We start from the raw sequence: 18,486 nt of genomic DNA on the forward strand, positions 1-18,486 counted from the left end.
GACGCTACGGTTCAAGTGGTTAAAGAAAAAAGTGTCTATCACACAAAGATTCGGAGGACCCCCTGTAGTAACTCTGAGGACCCCCTAGGGGTCCCGAACCCACTGTTGAAGACCCTTGGTCTACATGATAGAGCAGATGCTTGATCCAGATCCGGGTCCGGGCTGATCCGCTCCAGCGTCCAGCACCAGCAGTGGTCTTTCTGTCTACATGACAGAGCAGATGCTTGATCCGGATCCGGGCTGATCCGCTCCGGGCTGATCCGCTCCGGCTCCCAGAGCCCTCCGGTCCCGGACCACCACAGGCTGGTTGCCATAGTTACTGTACAATGCCGACTGGCTGCGCTGCAGGTAGGAGAGCGGTGGCGCCGCCTGCAGGGGAACAGACACAACTGCAGCTGAATTGTTTTTGCATTCAGGCCTGGAATTGTGTAATGCTTTAACTATTGAAAAAAAAAAGCTTGCAAGCTTGTATATCTGCTTTCTTTCTTTTCTTTTTTTTCCAAGTCTTTGAATATATCTTTTTAAAAGCGAACATTTGTCACTCAAATATTTACTTCTGGGGGGTCCCTGGAACAACATATTTTGAGATTGGGGGTCCGCGGCCAAATGCATGTCATTTTGGGGGTCCTTGACATGAAAAGGTTTGAGAACCACTCATTTAGAAGAAGGATTTAGAAGACCTTTATAGAATCGGGTCAAACATATTCAAAGAAATGATCATGTTTTTTTTCTCAAAAATAGCAGATCTACAAGCTCGTGGCGAGCTTGTATATCTGCTGTTTTAATAGTTACAGTAAAGCATTAAATAATGGTTAAGGTGGTTCAAATCTAGCCTGGCGGGGCCTGACGTCATACTGCGTTCACTCACTCATTCCTTCCCCAGTATAACGTCTGGCCTTCGGCCTATAGGCAGCTTTAAAAGTGGGCGGGAGTACTTGCCTTGACAGACAGACTCCTCTAACCAATCAGCGTAGCAAAACATTGCTCAGCCAGTCGGAAGAACGGCACGCATACTCCTGTTCCTTTTTAATTGTTGTAATTGATTCCAACTCTGAAATAACTGCACGTATTGCTTGTTTTATCGTTAGAGCGTTAACTGTTACACTTGTTGCATCGCGAGGGCAGCCATTGTTGTTTTGAAAATGCTGCAGCATGCACCTACGTCACCGTCTACACATGGACCAATCAGGGAAAGCTTTTCACTTGTTGTCAGGAAGACTGATTGGCCCCGGTCAGAAAATAATCAGTATACTCGCTGCCTATACCCAGAAGGCCAGACGTTATACTGGGGAAGGAATGAGTGAGTGAACGCAGTATGACGTCAGGCCCCACCAGGCTAGTTCAAATCTAACATGACACAGATTTGCGTTCAGACCTAAATGGCTTAAAGGTGATACACCATGAAATTTCACTTTTCCTATTTTAAAACCTTTTCTTGGGGTCCCACTAGCACCTTCTATCCTCACAAGTCCCATTTCTGACCGTTGTGTCTTTCTCTGGTTTTGGGAAGGCGGAGGTTAAAAGCATCCCACGGGTTCTCAAAACAGGCAGTCCAGATTTGCTGCCGTTTTTTTTTTTTCAAAAAGGGGGGGGGGGGGGGGGGGGGCAGTTCAGGCCAAAGGTGGCACATAAACAATATGACATAAATACTTTTTAAATGCATGGTGTATCACCTTTAAAGTAGCACTAATACACTTTATCTTGTTATTGTTGCGACCGTAGGTCGCAGTTACTTGCACACTATCCAAACCTCCACCGGCTGTCCCTCCGTCACTCCCTCCGTCACTCCCTCTGTCACACGTCACACGTCACACTTTTGCCCTGCTCATATCTCTGCAACCGTTGCCCCGATCCATGCCAGATTTTGCACACACACTCCTTGCCTGCCAAACTACAACCTCCAAGGACCCCCGGAGTTTCGGGGACCCCCAGGTCCCTGGGGGACCCCCAGGTGTAAAAAATTACCAAATGTGCAAAAATGACCAAATGACCACCCCAACGGGGCTGCTCTCTCTGTGTCACACACACACACACACACACACACACACACACACACACACACTCTCTCTCTCTCTCTCTCAAACATAATGTGTGACCTGCCAAGTGGCAAGGAATGTTGCCACTGTCCTCTCTCTCTCTCTCACACACACACACACACACACACACACACACACACACACACACACACACACACACACACACACACACACACACACACACACACACACACACACACACACACACACACACACACACACACACACACACCCCTTCACACCAGGGAGTCCAGGAAGGATGAGCCTCCATGCTTAAATAAACAGACCTGGGTCCACTATCAAGATCTGTTAGTGCTTCATTACTTGCAACAAGCATGGAATATGAACACAACATTTATTACTTTCTAAAAAAATTAAAAGTGTGGGAGAACGCAGAAGCACTATGCCGGAGAAGGAAAAGACAAATCCTCAATCATTTCCCACATATCTTCTCAGGTGTCTGGAAAATTTAAGTTTGTAAAAACTGTCTTTTTGAGATGTCTTGAGCTTGAGACAAGCTAAGTATAACTTCAAATTGAGTTGTTCTACTTTCAATTTTCTTTATTGGGCTAGACATTTTCGTTTTCTTTTTTGCAACTATTTTTAAAGAAACAAATCTATGTTGCATTATTAAGAATTGAGTCTCCTTTTTTTTTTTACATGCCATTTTTGTACATGTCTCCATTCAATAAAACAAACTTAACTGAGTTCATTGTCTTGAGTTAAATTGCTGAAAGTAGGCCTGCCTAATACAAGTGTAACTATACACGCTGAAACTCTGGAGTGTCAGGTGATCATTGCTGAAACCTCAGAACAATAGCCACATATTAGCAACCATAAATACAGATGCCCACCCTTTAGCTAACAGAAACTGCTTTTGTAAATGCTGGAATGTTAAAAAGGTCATCTCTTTCACTTTCAATTGTATACATTAGCTATTGTTCATAACTACACAGTCATGTCATCAAAATGCATCTGTCCCATCTAGCGCCACCATCTGGCTGATTTTTAAAAAACACATTTTTGGACACTGCTCCTACAGAATTTGCCCTAAAATCACACAAACCACTACACAGTATCTCTACAGTCACCCTGCTCCTACAGATTTTGCCCTAAAATCATGCACACCAGTACACAGTATCTCTACAGTCATGTAATCACAACGCATCTGTCCCATCTAGCGCCACCATCAGGACGATTTTGCACAAACTACTTTTTGGCCTATTTATGGAGATAAGCGACCAACGGTCGCTTATCTCCCGATTAGGGAGTCTTACTGGTTTAAAGTTGTTGCACACTTTTTTTAAATTCCTTTATACTACTGATGCACTGAGCCGATATGCTGATTGTACCTTATCTTACCTAACCTGACTCAATGCTGCCACCATCTGGCGGAGTCAGGTTATGTCTTACCCTGAACTGTCATATATGTGTGGTCTCTCCCTGACATTTTGTCTAGTTCTTTTTTTATTTGTTTGACGAAATTGTCACTGTATTTAGTCTTAGTTTTAGTCATCATAGCTTAGCTTTTATTTTGTTTTAGTCGCAGTGAAAAAAGGCAGTCGACGAAACATTTCCGTCATAGTTTTAGTCCAGTGGTTCTCAACCTTTTCAGTAATGTGTACTGCCACAGACTGCCAGTCTGCCAGGAGTTGGAAAGAGTATCTTGTAGTCTCTTTGGTGTGGAGGAAATGGACCCTGACCTGCTTGGAGATCTGTTGAAATGGACCCTGACCTGCTTGGAGATCTGTTGAAATGGACACTGACCTGCTTGGAGATCTGTTGTTGCTGCCAGATCAGCAGAGAGGTGTCTCTGTAGCGCAGCCGGACGTAGGCCTCCGACAGGGCCTTCTCTGCCAGGGGGGGTCTCCCTGCTGCTGGGGGGGTCCCCGGGGGTCCCCCTGCTGCTGGGGGGGTCCCTGGGCCGGGGTGGTCCCCTGGTTCAGGGACAGGGTACAGAGAACGTTAGAGAGGCAGGGGCTGAAATCGAAATATCGAAAATAGCAGACTTCCAAGCTCACAACGCGTCGCGCTTGGAGGTCGGCTATTTTCGGTACTTGACACCACACTGAACCAAGCATAATCAAGTCAATACTGGAGATGTGCCGTAACGGCATGGATTTCTACACAGAGAGGACAGTTCAGGAGAGTGTGGACATTCTCTTGAATGCTGCCTTCAGGTATGGCATGGGAAGAGGTTGCATTTCTTTCACCATAGTAAAAACTGCATTCATGGTCTGAAAATAGGGCTGTTCGATTTGGCCCAAAATAAAATCCCGATTTAATTCAATTTTCGATTTTGATTACATTTATTTGGTAAAAAGAACACATTGTTTCAAAAACGTTTTCATTAAAAAATACAAACAAATGTATTTTAGTTTTTTTGTTTTTTCCTATTGGAAACAATATGTTCGTGCAGGGCTCTAATGAGCTAGATCTTTATCAGAATTTCTAATTAAAGTGAAAATAGAATTTACAAGCACGCCAGGTTTTCCACTACAAGGACCTGGGTAGAGTGGTGTGAAAGTGGTACTAAAAGTGGTACTAAAAAGTATCCACTCCAGAGTAGGTCTGAGCTAGGCCAAACAGGGCCAAACACTTCATAATGACTGATCACTCACTGACTTTTCATTTAGACCATCAGGATATAGTTGTTGTTACATGATAATAGATTCTATTGTGTTATAACCACTATTATAATCTATTATAGTGTATTATAGTTATTGCGACCGTCAGGTCGCACTTACTATCAAAACCTGCACAAACTGTGAGTCAGTCAGTCCGTCAGTCCGTCCGTCCGTCTGTCTGTCACACCTCACACGTCACACTATTGCCCTGCTCATATCTCCGCAACCGTTGCCCCGATCCATGCCAAATTTTCCACACACGCTCCTTGGCTGCCAAACTACAACCTCCAAGGACCCCCGGAGCTCCAGGGACCCCCAGGTCCCTGGGGGACCCCCAGATGTAAAAAATGACCAAATGTGCAAAAATGACCAAATGACCACCCCAACGGGGCTGCTCACGGGTAATTCCCGGTGACCACCGACTCCTGGTGCTCCAGAACGGATGCAAAAGTGGTGGCGCCCCCAGTGGAGGACCCCCTCCACTGCAGCTCACATAAAATGCCCTAACTCGGGCTAGGAGCGTCCGGGAGAGCCGGGGCCGGTACCTATTCGTCCGGCAAGGCAACGCGGAGACCCCACCCCTCATTTCTCACATGGCCCTCTTCTAGCGCCACCATGAGGCCGATTCTTGCAATCAGGCCGATTTTTGGAACCACATTTTTGGACACTGCTCCTACACATGTTGCCCTAAAATCACGCTGCGACCTGACGGTCGCTTATCTCCCGATTAGGGAGTCTTACTGGTCATAGTAATACATTAATACTTTATAGTGCATTATAATGCATTATAGTGCATTATAATTAGGATAGTTGTAATACAATTTTATATTGTATTATAACCAGTAAGAGGGCCATGTGAGAAATGAGGGGTGGGGTGTCCGCGTTGCCTTGGCGGACGAATAGGTACCGGCCCCGGCTCTCCCGGACCCTCCTAGCCCGAGTTACGGCATTTAATGTGAGCTGCAGTGGAGGGGGTCCTCCACTGGGGGCGCCACCACTTTTGCATCCGTTCTGGAGCAGCAGGAGTCGGTGGTCCCCGGGAATTCCCCGTGAGCAGCCCCGTTGGGGTGGTCATTTGGTCATTTTTGCACATTTGGTCATTTTTTACATCTGGGGGTCCCCCAGGGACCTGGGCAAAAAATGTGTGCAAAATTTGGCATGGATCGGGGCAACGGTTGCGGAGATATGAGCAGGGCAATAGTGTGACGTGTGAGGTGTGACAGACAGACGGACGGACTGACTGACTGACTGACTGACTGACTCACAGTTTGTGGAGGTTTTGATAGTAAGTGCGACCTGACGGTCGCAATCACAGTTAAAAGGGTCAATTTGTTTCTTACCGATAGGTAGAGGTCTTCACGGGGGCCCCGACCCCGAAATTACCCGAGGACCCGAGAGACCCGTACGGGATTCGGTCAGCGTTTTATCATAGTCACTCGGAATCGGGTCAGAATCGGTCGGAATGGCCGCATCTCCCTCGGACCACAGGGCTGTCAATCATTATGTGTATTACCTGAGTGGAACCGAGAGGTGTGATGTGTGTGTACTTTCTGCTTTTTTATGCAAACTGTTAATAAAGCAATCAATGTGTGTGTGTGTGTGTGTGTGTGTGTGTGTGTGTGTGTGTGTGTGTGTGTGTGTGTGTGTGTGTGTGTGTGTGTGTGTGTGTGTGTGTGTGCTCGCTGGCGTGCACTGCTGCGCTCTGATCAGGATAAGGAACTGTTTGACGTGTGTGGCTGTGTGCTTGGAACCTCGGAAATAAACAGATTTCGGGACAAATGTCACAGGTTACAGTCTGTAAAAAAAGAAAGAAAAAAATTGAAATAGGCGGAATGGGACGAGAGCGTTCTCGGGTTTGGATTTGTAATTTGATTATTATTTCGGAACAGGTCGGAATCGGACGAAATTTGACAGGCCATTTCGATTTCTGACCCGATTTTTGGACCTCTACCGATAGGGGTACTTTTGTGTAATGGAAAATGTAGATGTGCACGTGCCTGCCGCTGGTGGGAGTTCCCCTGAGACAGGCTGGTCCATCAGAGCTGGTCCGCTGCTAGTGGGTCTGGCATGACGGGATGGACGGAGATTAGCCTCACGTAGCCAGGCTTACTCATCTGTGAAGAGAAAAGCCTGGTCAAGATATGACGCAGAGAGAGTTCTAGGGCGCCCGTGTCGTTTGAGAATGAGGGGGGAGGGTGGCTCCATTTCATTCTCAATGAAGGTCACGCGGTTTTTTGTCTCTTGTAAATCTCTTGGCCAAAAGACAGCCTTCGGTTGAGCAAGAGACACGGCAACGACATGAAACCACGTGACTTACATAGGAAATGAATTGCCCCCCCCCCCCCCTCGTCCCCTCATTCTCAAACGATACGGAGAAGATATCTCACGCATATGTGTGATTGCGGCCTAGGAGGTGGGGCTGAATTGCAGCTAAGTGTAAATAATATATAGACCATTCGTTTTGTTTCTTTGATTGATCTCTCCCCTCTTTTCTTCTTCTTCCCTTTCTTTTTTTCCATTCCAAATAACAAGATGATAGAACGAAATAACAAAAGGCTTCTGTAAACCTCTGATGTGTCAATAAAAGCTGATTCTGATACGATCTACGTAAGCTTGTAGATCTAGCTATGTTTGTGGATTTTGTCTTTTGGTTACCTCGAGTCGAGACCCAGAAGACAAAATCCACAAACTTAGCAATCTGATCTACAAGCTTACGTAGATCTTAGATCTGCTATTTTCACCTCTTCTCACAATATTATCGTTGGATAAAGATTTTGTCCACAATTCCATGCTGTATTGATGTTGGTGCCACAGGAGAGATAACAGAATCACCAAACAAAATAACAAGTCTTCTGCTTTCTCTTATTGTGTAGGCCTATATTTAACAATATTTTATTTGGTTTCATTTTACACTCTCAGGAGGTACAGATCTGTAAGGGTCCATTTGGTTAATCAACTCTCCATCATTTAGCTGGGGTCTGGGGACCACCTACCCCTCAGGGACCACTGGTTGAAGACCACTGACAAGACGAAACAGTCCATTTTTGTTACGATAACAATAATAATGAATAAAACCTTCTAGTTTGTCTGTTGTTGTTTTTTTCACCTGCAGCAAACCGTCTTGAGAAGCTGTTGGTCCCCCCCGGCCTGGCGGAGCTACACTGTTAGCCTCAGTGTTGCTAATCTGTTAGCCTCAGTGTTGCTGACTGTCCAAACGAACCGCATTGAATGTGTTGTTGTTCTGATCCACTGCTGGTCCGAGCCATGTTTTTACATTCACACAACTTGTTGTTGTTGTTATCCTGAGGTCGTTGTGTTGTTTATGTTTATATGCGTTCTATGGCAACGGTGCGTCGGTTAATTCTGTCCGTGTGGGAACGTGAATGAAGGAGATAAGCGTTCCGGGTGGGAGTGTCTAACGGCTGTGTGGTTCATGTTTCAAGGAACTGAACTTTGAGCAGATTTGATTCATAATTGAATACATATATCCTTATATCTATTCATATATATCAGTGGTTTCCAAACCTTTTAGCCCGGCCGTGACCCATAAGAGAAATTGACTTTTGCCCGGGACCCAAACTAGTGAAATAGACGATCTACAAAGTCTCACAAGTACAACGCGGTGCCGCGTTGTGAGCTTGAATATCAGCTATTTTCACTACTTCTTAAAAATGTGTTTTCTAATTTATTTAATATATTAGATTTTTCTTTGATTTCTTCATGAAATGTGTGTGGGGGGGGGGGGGGGGGGAGGATACAATTTATTTTTATTTCATGATTTATTTTTAATGAGCCATGAACAGAGCAGTGGCTTATAGGAATGTGGAAAAAAGGGGAAAAAGTATCAACACTGCCATTTAGAAACACTCTGTTAGCAGTAAATGTCCGGAATTCAAAATGTACTTAATTACAAAGTCATCTGTATTGAAATGTACTTAAAGTACCAAAGGTGGAAAGTACTCATTATGCAAAAGGTTAAATTTCACAAGTTTTCAAGATGTATAAAAGTCTTATATTATAGCTTATATTATATAACATTGCAGATCTACTAGCTTCCATAGGCTTGTAGAGCTTGTGAGCTTGTAGATCTGTTATTGTCAAATGGCCAATATATATAGGGCTGAAATGTTTAAAGGACGTAAAAATAATAATATAGTATCCACTGATAGTAATCATCATCATCATGCCTGTTGCTAAGGTATGGAAGGTATGGCAACATGACTGGTGTCACGCACACGTGCGTGACACCAGTCATGTTGCCATACCTTAACTTTTGCACGACCTGGCATTTTCCAACGGGTCTGAGGCCTTAAGCTAGATGCAGAATAGACACGCATTTCTTAACTCAAATCTTTGTTTCCAGGGGTCCCCAGAACAAAATATTTCTAGATGGAGGACCTTGGCCAAACACATCATTGTGGGGGTCCTTGACATGGCCAAACACATCATTTTGGGGGTCCTTGACATGGCCAAATACATATCATTTTGGGGATCCTTAAAGGACAATTATTATTATAGGGTTAGGGTTCATATTTTAGATGAAAATGTTTTCATTTGCTGCTTTCTATTGTTCTAGTGATTTTAATATTTAAATTTCAGTGGGTACAAGTGCAGGTACAAGTGGTTAAATATGTATTTTTAGACACAATAAGCCGGCAATTTCTTTGTTACTATTCACACCAGCCCCCATACGTCACACCTGCCCATGAAAGATTGTGGTGCATCTTGGGAATGGGCTTATTGTGTCTAAAAAATACATATTTAGCCACTTGCATGCATGCCCCCAACCTGGGAGCATGCATGCAAATCAGAATCGTTAAAATCACTAAAACGATAGAAAGAAGTAAATGAAAACATTTTAACACTCATCTTTTCTCTAATGATTATCTAAAATATGAACCCTTGTTGTACAAAAACTAAGTTGTCCTTTAACCACTGATATACTGTAGGCCGATTCTACAAATGTCTTCTAAATCATAACAGTTTCTTTAAAGAAAAAGGACCCCCAAAATGATATGTAGGCCTATTTGGCCCCGGACCCCCATCTCAAAATATTTGGTTCCAGGGACCCCTAGAAGCAAAGACTTGAGTAAACAAAAGTTGACTCTAAATGTGGGTCTATTCTGCATCTGGCTTAAGGCCTCAGACCCGTTGGCAAACACCCTGCAGGTGGCAGCTGGTGCTGAACCGACGCCACTGGCAGCGAGCAGCAGCAGGAGGAGTTATTTATAGGGGTTCTACCGGAACGGAGCGAGACCCGATCCTCTGCCTCACTCATCACTATACACACTTAGAACTAACACACACACACACACACACACTGAACAACACACACTTTGGGGGAGTGAACACACATTCAGAGGTGAACGCACGCGTCTTACAAGAGCTCTATTAGAACACACCTGCGTAGTAAAGCGATAATTGATCCCTCCATAGGAGCTGGGCCGTCGGTCAGACAGACAGACAAGCAGACAGACCGACAGACAGGCAGACAGACAGACAGACGGACAGTGTGTGTGCATGTGTCGTCGCACAGAGAGCAGTGGGGGAATTGGTGGACCGAGCAATGGTTCGAGGGTCCGTTGGTCCGACCAGGTTAACATTCACCACCAGGTTAGCATTGACCAGCGTTAGTTTTACTGAGGTTAGGGTTAGGGTTAAGGTTAGGTTTAGGTGGTCGGCATACTGACTTGGACCCGGGAATTGAACCTGTGTCAGAGGGGAGACAGACAGACAGACAGACCTGAGCTACCCTGAGATCTTCGGTTACTGAAGTAAGAGAGGAAACAACCGTTTCCACTACCCAGGATGGAGGTGCGAGAGACTAGGAAAGTCCTTTGTGCCGGCTGCTCTCAAGCAATACAACGAGACACACAACGGTCGCTTGCCAAGGCCAATTAGGATAACCTAGGACAACCTAGGACAACCGTTACCTATAACTCAACTGGAACAAAAGTTGTACTGACTCTGACCTCTAAGTACTTTCCCAGGGAGGGTTGCTTGTGGCGTCTTGCTGTGTCACCTTTTCTCGCTTTTTTATTCTTGATTTATCTGCACTGACTATGGACACTTATTGTTTGGCCAACTACTATTGCTGTGTTGACATGGCGGTGAGATACTTGTGTTGCACTGACTAGCATTGACTGTTATGATAAATTGTGTTTGGCACTGCATGTTTAGTTGTGCTTTAAGTATTGCTATGTGTGTGTGATGTGAGCATTGAATTTATTTTGGGCACTTTATGTATAATATTCTTCTTTTATTGTGATAGCTTTTTGACACTTTATGTAGGCCTATATATTCTTCTTTTTATTGTGCCTTGCTTTTTTTGACTGTACACAACAGTAGCTTTTTCTTTTTCTTACTTCTTTGTAACTTGTAACCTTAAACTGCTGACTGTGCTGCCTCTGGGCGACTGATTTCCCCCCTTGGGATAATGAGGGTGTCTATCTGTCTACCTACAGACAGACAGACAGACAGACAGACATGCCTGCCAGCCAGACGCGCGTGCGTCACCGGGACCTCCGGGCCGCGGCCGCCGGTCCGCTGGGCCGTCCAGAGTTCCTGTCCCTGAACCAACCGTTGAGACCCCCGGGGGTCCCCCCGCCCCGCAGGGCCTCGATGCATGGACACGCCTGTTCCAAGGGGGGCGGGGCCTCCCTGGACGACAGGTACAACTTTCACTCATCCAGGGATGGGACGATAAGCGATATTATCGTTTATCGGGATAAAAAACACTCGTGATAATCGTATTGTGGAGATTTGATTTATTGTGATATTTCTTGTCGAGCTGCATATCCGGTACCACTCAAACCCTCTATTGGTAAAACGTACTTATAATATACATACTTGATACAGTCTTTTTTCCACTCTCTAACAAACGTCTTTGCCAAAAATGGCAGATCTACAAGCTCACAACGTGTCGCAACTTGCAACACGTTGTGAGCTTGTATACCTGCTATTGTTTTGGCAAATGTTCCGCCCCAGCCAGGATAATGGATTTTGATTATCGCGATAATATCGTATTATTTATTTTGTCACACAATAATCGTGATATGAAATTTCATATCATCCCATCCCTACTTCACTCTTTAATCTTCCTCCTCTGGAGCATAGATATAAAACACTAGATACCTCATCATGTTTTATCCATAAACGCTAGATGCCTCATCTGCTCGAAAGAAGGATTTATAATACAGAAATGTCAAACTTCTGAAAGGTTTTTGTTAATTTATGCACTCAGTACTCGGTGTGGAATACTTTTGAACAATGTCTTCATCAATGGGGCGTGGCCTTAAGGTGGTCAGCCTGTGGTACTGCTGAGGTGTTATGGAAGCCCAGGTTTGCTTTGATCGAGGCCTTAAGCTCATCTGTGTTGTTGAGTCTGGTGTCTCTCATCTTCCACTTAACAACGCAACACAGATTCTCTGTGGGGTTCAGGTCAGGCCAGTTGGCTGGTCAGTTAAGCCCAGTGATAACATGGTCATTACACCAGTTACTAGTAGTTTTGGCTCTGTGGGCAGGTGTCAAGTGCTTCCGGCTATAAAGGAAATCATCATTTCCATAAAACTTTAAAGGAAATCATCATCTCCATAAAGCTTATCAACCTATGTAAGCACAGAGTGCTCTAAAATCCCCAGGTAGATGGCTGTGTTGACTCTGAACTTGATAAAACACAGTGGACCAACACCAGCAATACAATGCAATGCTACACAAGCTGCTTCCACTGGTCTCTGTTGCTCATTGCCACACCAAGTTCATTCACAGTCAGTCCTGTGTCACTACTCAGAACATCTGGAAATGTGAGTGGTCTAGTTCCCCTTGATGAGCAGGGTAGTCTCTCCACAGAAGAATATCCGAGATGACCTTTGATTGATTGATTGAAGACTTTATTAGAAGTTTGCATAGGAAAAGGTACAGTTTCATGAGGGTACAGTACAAGGTCTACTAAAAGGCGATCCTAGAAAAGACTAAGCTTATTTCCACAGGAATTAAACCATTAAAGTATCTCATATAACATTGAATGACAGCCAAATAGAACACAGTACTATGCAGTAGATATAGTCAGTAAAATAAAATAAAAAATAAAAATAAATCAAGGAACAAAATACAGTAAGTCAATACAAACAGTAAGTATAAAGAAGGGGCAGGGGAGGGTATAGCTGGGCTAGGCTAGGTTTGTTCTTACCAGTTGCGAACGGCTGCTGCCTGTAAGTGGTTTTTCAGGGCGATTTTAAAGGATGCTAGTGATCCACACTCCTTTAAGACCTTCGGTAAGGCACTTTCTTTGAGTTGACTCTGGGTTGTAATTGTGGACATCCTTAACGTTTTTTAAGTATTTAGCCAGGTACATGGGTATCTTAGTGGTGTAGTGTATCTTGTACACCAGGCCCATTGCAAGTTGCTGTACTCTGTCATCTACTCTGAGCCACCCCACTCTTAACTGGTGAGTAGCGGTGAGGTGAGTCTGATAGGGAACAACCTGGTCCTTTGCTCTGTGACAGTGTCCTGCAAAGCGAAGTCTTCTTTGTGCCACCACAACTGAGATGGGAGGGATGCCTCCATAAATCTGAGCTTTAGTTGGATGGTTCCTCCATGAAAGGTTCTGGACACGCATGAGGAGTCTTGTGTATGTTCCGTCAAGACCATCCCGAAGCTCCTTATTCATTGTCCATGTTTCAGCACCATACAGCAGGATGCTTTCCACACAGGCTTTGGACAGGTTGATCTTGGTAGCTCTTGAGATGTCTGGAAGTCAGGAAGTCCTTTTTGCTACTGACTACGTATGATCCAAGGTATTTGAATTCCTCGGTTTCTTTGATGTCACTGCCGTCTATGGAGCGGATGGTTGCGGATGGATGGAGTCTTCATTCAGAAGCAGGCATTCTGACTTGTTGGTGTTCAGCAAAAGACCAATTTTGGCTGCTGATGTTTCTAGAGTGTTAAAGGTGATACACCATGAAATTTCACTTTTCCAATTTTAAAACCTTTTTTTGGGGTCCCTTCTATCCTCACAAAGTCCCATTTCTGACCGTTGTGTCTTTCTCTGGTTTTGAGAAGGCGAAGGTTAAAAGTATCCCACGGGTTCTCAAAACAGGCTATCCAGATTTAGCCTGATACTTCAGTCCGCACATCACCACCCCCTGTTGGTGGGTGGTGTGTAGTGTGGACTGAACCCGCAGATATTTTATTTTATTTCAGGCTCGCCTGAAGAGCGGGCGAATTGAATGGGCCAATCAGGGTTGTATGCTTGGGGCACGTGGTTTGACTGCTCCGGTCCCAGCCCCCTCCAAACAGAGCTCTTCTGCCCACGTCAGAGCAGTGTAGGCCCACGTGAGATTCACTAGTGGACTCTGATTGGTGTCCTCTGCCCACGTGAGAGTCTAGTGGACTCTGATTGGTCCGTGAAGACTGTCATGGCGGAGTCAGACTCGACTCGAATTATTTTAATAAACTATACTATAGTGCCGTTTCATTACGTTTTAATACCATTTTGCACTAACGTAAACATGCAGTCATATATATGTTATGAGAAATAACGTATTTTTGCAATTTTTGAAGATTTTTTTTTTTTTTTTTTTAAACATTTTTTTTTTCAAAAGATTTGGGGGGGGGGGGTGGCGCAGTTCAGGCCAAAGGTGGTACTGCAGCTGAAAATTCTCTGAGAGCCATTCAAAAATGAGAGAGGCTCTCTATTCAGGAGTGGTAATTTAGCCTCAAACCTTTTGAAAAACGTTTTTGGGACATAAACAATATGACATAAATACTTTTTAAAATGTATCACCTTTAATAGCTCTTGAGCAGAGGATGTGTGTTCAGCTATCAGTGCGATGTTGTCTGCATAGTCGAGGTCGGTCAGCCACTTCTGACTTTGACTTTGATGGTCTAGGTTTTTATATCTGTGGTTCTAACGTGTTTTGTTTGTTTTTCTTTTGGGGGGGGGGGGGGGGGGGGGGGGGGGGGGGGATCACAGGGGAGCGAGGGAGGTCCCGGAGGACGGAGACACGGCTCCCCTTAGGGTCCCGGAGCAGGACTGCATGCAGCTCCACCCCACGGTCCGCAGCATCGCCTACAGCTCTCTGCTGGCCATCGACATCAGCCTGTCCAAAAGGATGGGGGTGTGTGTGAGCCCGCAGTCGTCATGGGGGTCCATCAGGTAAGCGTTGAGGAATTACATTTTCTATTACACGGTTCTATTGTGAAAATAGCAGATCTACATGCACATCTACATAGACACAACGTGTGTGTATGTAGATCTTCTATTTTCACAATTTCTGCCGCTAATATTTGACAATTTGGCCAATGTTTAATTTGTCATTTTAGAGGCATTAAAAAGTACTTAAAGGTTCTACATCATGCCTTTAAAAATAATTAATATCATATTGTTTGTGTCCCAAAAACGTTTTTCAAAAGGTTTGAGGCTGAATTACCACTCCTGAATATAGAGCCCCTGTCATTTCTGCCTGGCTTTCAGAGCATTTTCAGCTGCAGTACCACCTTGTCCTAAGTGAGAGGACTGTGCTATTGAGCCCAACCCTCTCCCAGCTCCTCCCCGCCTCCTGCTCAGGCCTTCCCACCTCCCTCCCCAACCCCCACTCAGCACAGCAGTAGCAGTAGGTCCCACGGGTGATGTCAACAGAGGGAGAAAATCAGACAGCCTGTTCTGAGACCTGCTTAAGCCCCTATCAGAGTCGGTACAGCGGTGAAGAGCTATCCACCGCGGTGTAGTCTTTTTGAGTCATAAAACTACAACGTTACGTCATTCCTAAGAGCTTTCCACCGCGAGTCCCGACACATCTCTCTGTTTTTACTTTCAGACAGATAGGCTCTTCACCCCGTTCAGTGATTGGTCGATCTAGACCAGTCAGTCACAGTGTTAGGACTTCACCGTGACTGACTATGATGGCCTTCACTTATTTTCTGACTTGAGGTGGAAAGCTTTCCACCTAAAATTTGCGGTGGATAGCTCTTCACCTTGGACTATGATAGGGGCTTAAACTTAGGCTTAAACTTAGAAAGACACAATGGTCAGAAATAGGACTTTGTGAGGATAGAAGGTGCTGGTGCATGGGATTCATGTAGTCCCTTTAAATTGTCACTCTAGAAATGTGTAGATACCCTCTATTAGGCTACACTTAAACCTTATGTTGGTATATTTACTTTACTGTTGAGTGAGAAAACAATGTTTCACATTAAGTTAATCATCTGGGGACCCCCCTGGGGCTCTGCTCTCCACCATGCAGGTACCTGGTGAGCATGTTGGCGCTGTCGGGACACGGGGTGACCTGGGTGTGCGGGACGCTGATCTGTCTGAGCTACAGCAACACTACGGCCGGACAGGAAGTGCTGCTCAACCTTCTGATGGGTGAGGTGGGGGGGAGGGGGAGGGTATACTACTTTTTGCGACCGTCAGGTCGCAGTTACTATCAAAACCTCAACCAGCTGTCTGTCAGTCTGTCAGTCTGTCTGTCTGTCTGTCTGTCTGTCACACGTCACACGTCACACTTTTGCACTGCTCATATCTCCACAACCGTTGCCCCAATCCGTGCCAAATTTTGCACACACACTCCTTGCCTGCCAAACCACAACCTCCACCAATCAATTCACACATGACCCTCTTCTAGCGCCACCATGAGGCCGATTCTTGCAAAACACATTTGTGGACGCAGCTCCTACAATTTTTGCCCTAAAATCACACAAATCGGTACACAGTATGTCTACACTCATGTCATCAACGTGGATCTGTCCCATTTAGCGCGACCTTCAGGACGATTTTTTAAAACACTTTTTTGGACACTGTTCCTACACATTTTGTCCTGAAATCATGCAAACCGGTACACAGTATGTCTACACTCATGTCATCAACATGGATCTGTCCCATTTAGCGCCACCTTCAGGCCGATTTCTTAAACACATTTTTGGACACTCCTCCTATAGATTTTGCCCTACACAGTATGTCTAGACTCATGTCATCAATATGGATCTGTCCCATATAGCGCCACCATCAGGTTGATTTCAAACACATTTTTGGACACTGCTCCAACACATTTTGCCCTAAAATCACGCTGCGACCTGACGGTCGCTTATCTCCCGATTAGCGATTCTTACTGGTATATATACTGTATTTTATTTATACTTTGGTCGGACAGATCAGGGTCCCATGCACACACCCAGGTGACCCCTGCCCCCTCACTCTCCAGCTCTGGTGTTAGACATAATGACCTCTCCTCTCCTCTCAGCTCTGGTGTTAGACATAATGACCGTAGCGGGGATACAGAAGTTGACGAAGCGCCACGGCCCCTGGGACCTCCCCCCAGGCTTCCTAGACTACGTGGCCATGGATCGCTACTCCTTCCCCGCGGCCCACGCCAGCCGAGCAGCCATGGTGACCAAGTTCCTGTTGAACCACCTGGTGCTGGCCGTAAGTAACTAAGTAGATTTACTTAAGTACTGTACTTAAAGATGATCAGGTATGATTATACTAGGAGGAAGATTTATTTCCAAAAAAGTGTAGAAAGGTAGTTTCTGCCATAGTAGGAAGGTCTGTGACCTGACGGCAGGTAGGTTTATCTTAGCCTGATTTCAGACGCTGGAGTTGAGTCTGACATTGTCCCAAGAGATTTCAAAGGGGAGGGGATTTAACATTTGAAATTCCCAATCACAAGAGATCTGGTGGGAGGGGTTGTGTTTGACTTGTGTACACAAAACATTCCCCCCTCCCCCTCCCCTGTATGACAGGCATCAAACAAGTTGTTGTCTTTGATGCTTCATTAATTAGAGAGAAGCACTAACGAGCTATTGACACTTGTATGGCTCAATCAATTACTACAGTTCAGAACCCCTTTGAAGTTCAAAGGGAGCAATTAAGAGCTCTGGTGAGCCACCCCTCCCTCCACTGTTTCTGTTGATTTTCAAAAGTTAGACCCACCCCTCCTCCGTCTTGCATTGATTTCATTGGTTGGTTTGCCAAGATACCATAGAAAGAGGCGCGTCATATGCCAATTTTAGACCAAGAGAAGCAGTCCTCTCAGAGAGTGGGCGGGTCTATTGGCTGGAGCCAGGCAAGGTTTATTTATTGAGCACTGATACCGTAGCGGTCATTGCTTAAAGTCATTGCTTAAAGTCCCTATTCTCTACCATTCCCTGCAGGTGCCCCTGCGCATCCTGCTCCACCTGTGGGTGGTGCTGGTGGGTGTGTCCCGGGTGATGCTTGGGATGCACCACCTGTCAGACGTGTGCTGCGGCTTCGCTCTGGGCCTCCTGCACTACGCCCTGGTGGAGACCGTCTGGCTCTCTGGCGCCACCTGTGAGAGCCTGCTGGCACTGGCGGCGCTCTGCTGGAGCCCCTCTAGCTATGGACAGGGGGAAGCTCCGCCCATATAAGGCAGTGGTTCTCAGACCTTTTTTTGTGCAAAGGGTATATATATATGTTACAGTATGTTTGGGTAACTCAGTACGTTCATTGTAAGAGCGCTTGTTTTGTCGTTCACCACACACCAATCACCACCAGATGGCGACGACAGCCATTCACTAGTGAAGGCGCTGACGTCACTCGTTTGCGACTCTCTTTCTTTATTTACTAGCCTAGCTCGGCAGTGTTTAGCCATTAGCTTAGCCATTAGCTTAGCCATTAGCTTACTATGAGCGTTTATCGTGGGCTTGCCCAGGCCTTACGGCCTGGGCATAAATATAACGATTGCATTCACCACGGCATCGTAACTCGCGCGGCGCTCCGCCGGCCGCGCGGCCCTGGCCCAAGGTCCGCTGGCCTTCGCACCGCTTGCAATGTCGTGGACAATCGAGCGGCTCCGCCTGGAGGACGT

At 45.6% G+C, this 18,486-nt stretch overlaps 2 protein-coding genes across 2 annotated transcripts; one reads left to right on the plus strand and one right to left on the minus strand.

Moving 5' to 3' along the window:
• Window positions 1-204: 204 nt before the first annotated feature.
• Window positions 205-7,705, minus strand: brd3os (BRD3 opposite strand; the record flags this gene model as incomplete). The annotated part of the gene is made up of 3 exons (XM_080737925.1): window positions 205-369; window positions 3,804-3,973; window positions 7,657-7,705. 3 exons carry the CDS (start codon window positions 7,703-7,705, stop codon window positions 205-207), a joined length of 384 nt encoding a protein of 127 aa, XP_080594051.1.
• Window positions 7,706-11,149: 3,444 nt separating this feature from the next.
• plpp7a (phospholipid phosphatase 7a (inactive)) lies at window positions 11,150-18,046 on the plus strand (the record flags this gene model as incomplete). Its single annotated transcript, XM_080737926.1, has 6 exons — window positions 11,150-11,334; window positions 14,682-14,819; window positions 15,209-15,289; window positions 15,907-16,028; window positions 16,903-17,084; window positions 17,813-18,046. 6 exons carry the CDS (start codon window positions 11,150-11,152, stop codon window positions 18,044-18,046), a joined length of 942 nt encoding a protein of 313 aa, XP_080594052.1.
• Window positions 18,047-18,486: the final 440 nt, after the last annotated feature.

This window comes from Nannobrachium achirus (genome assembly GCF_963921795.1).
Source record: "Nannobrachium achirus genome assembly, chromosome: 12".
Lineage (NCBI taxonomy): Eukaryota > Metazoa > Chordata > Actinopteri > Myctophiformes > Myctophidae > Nannobrachium > Nannobrachium achirus.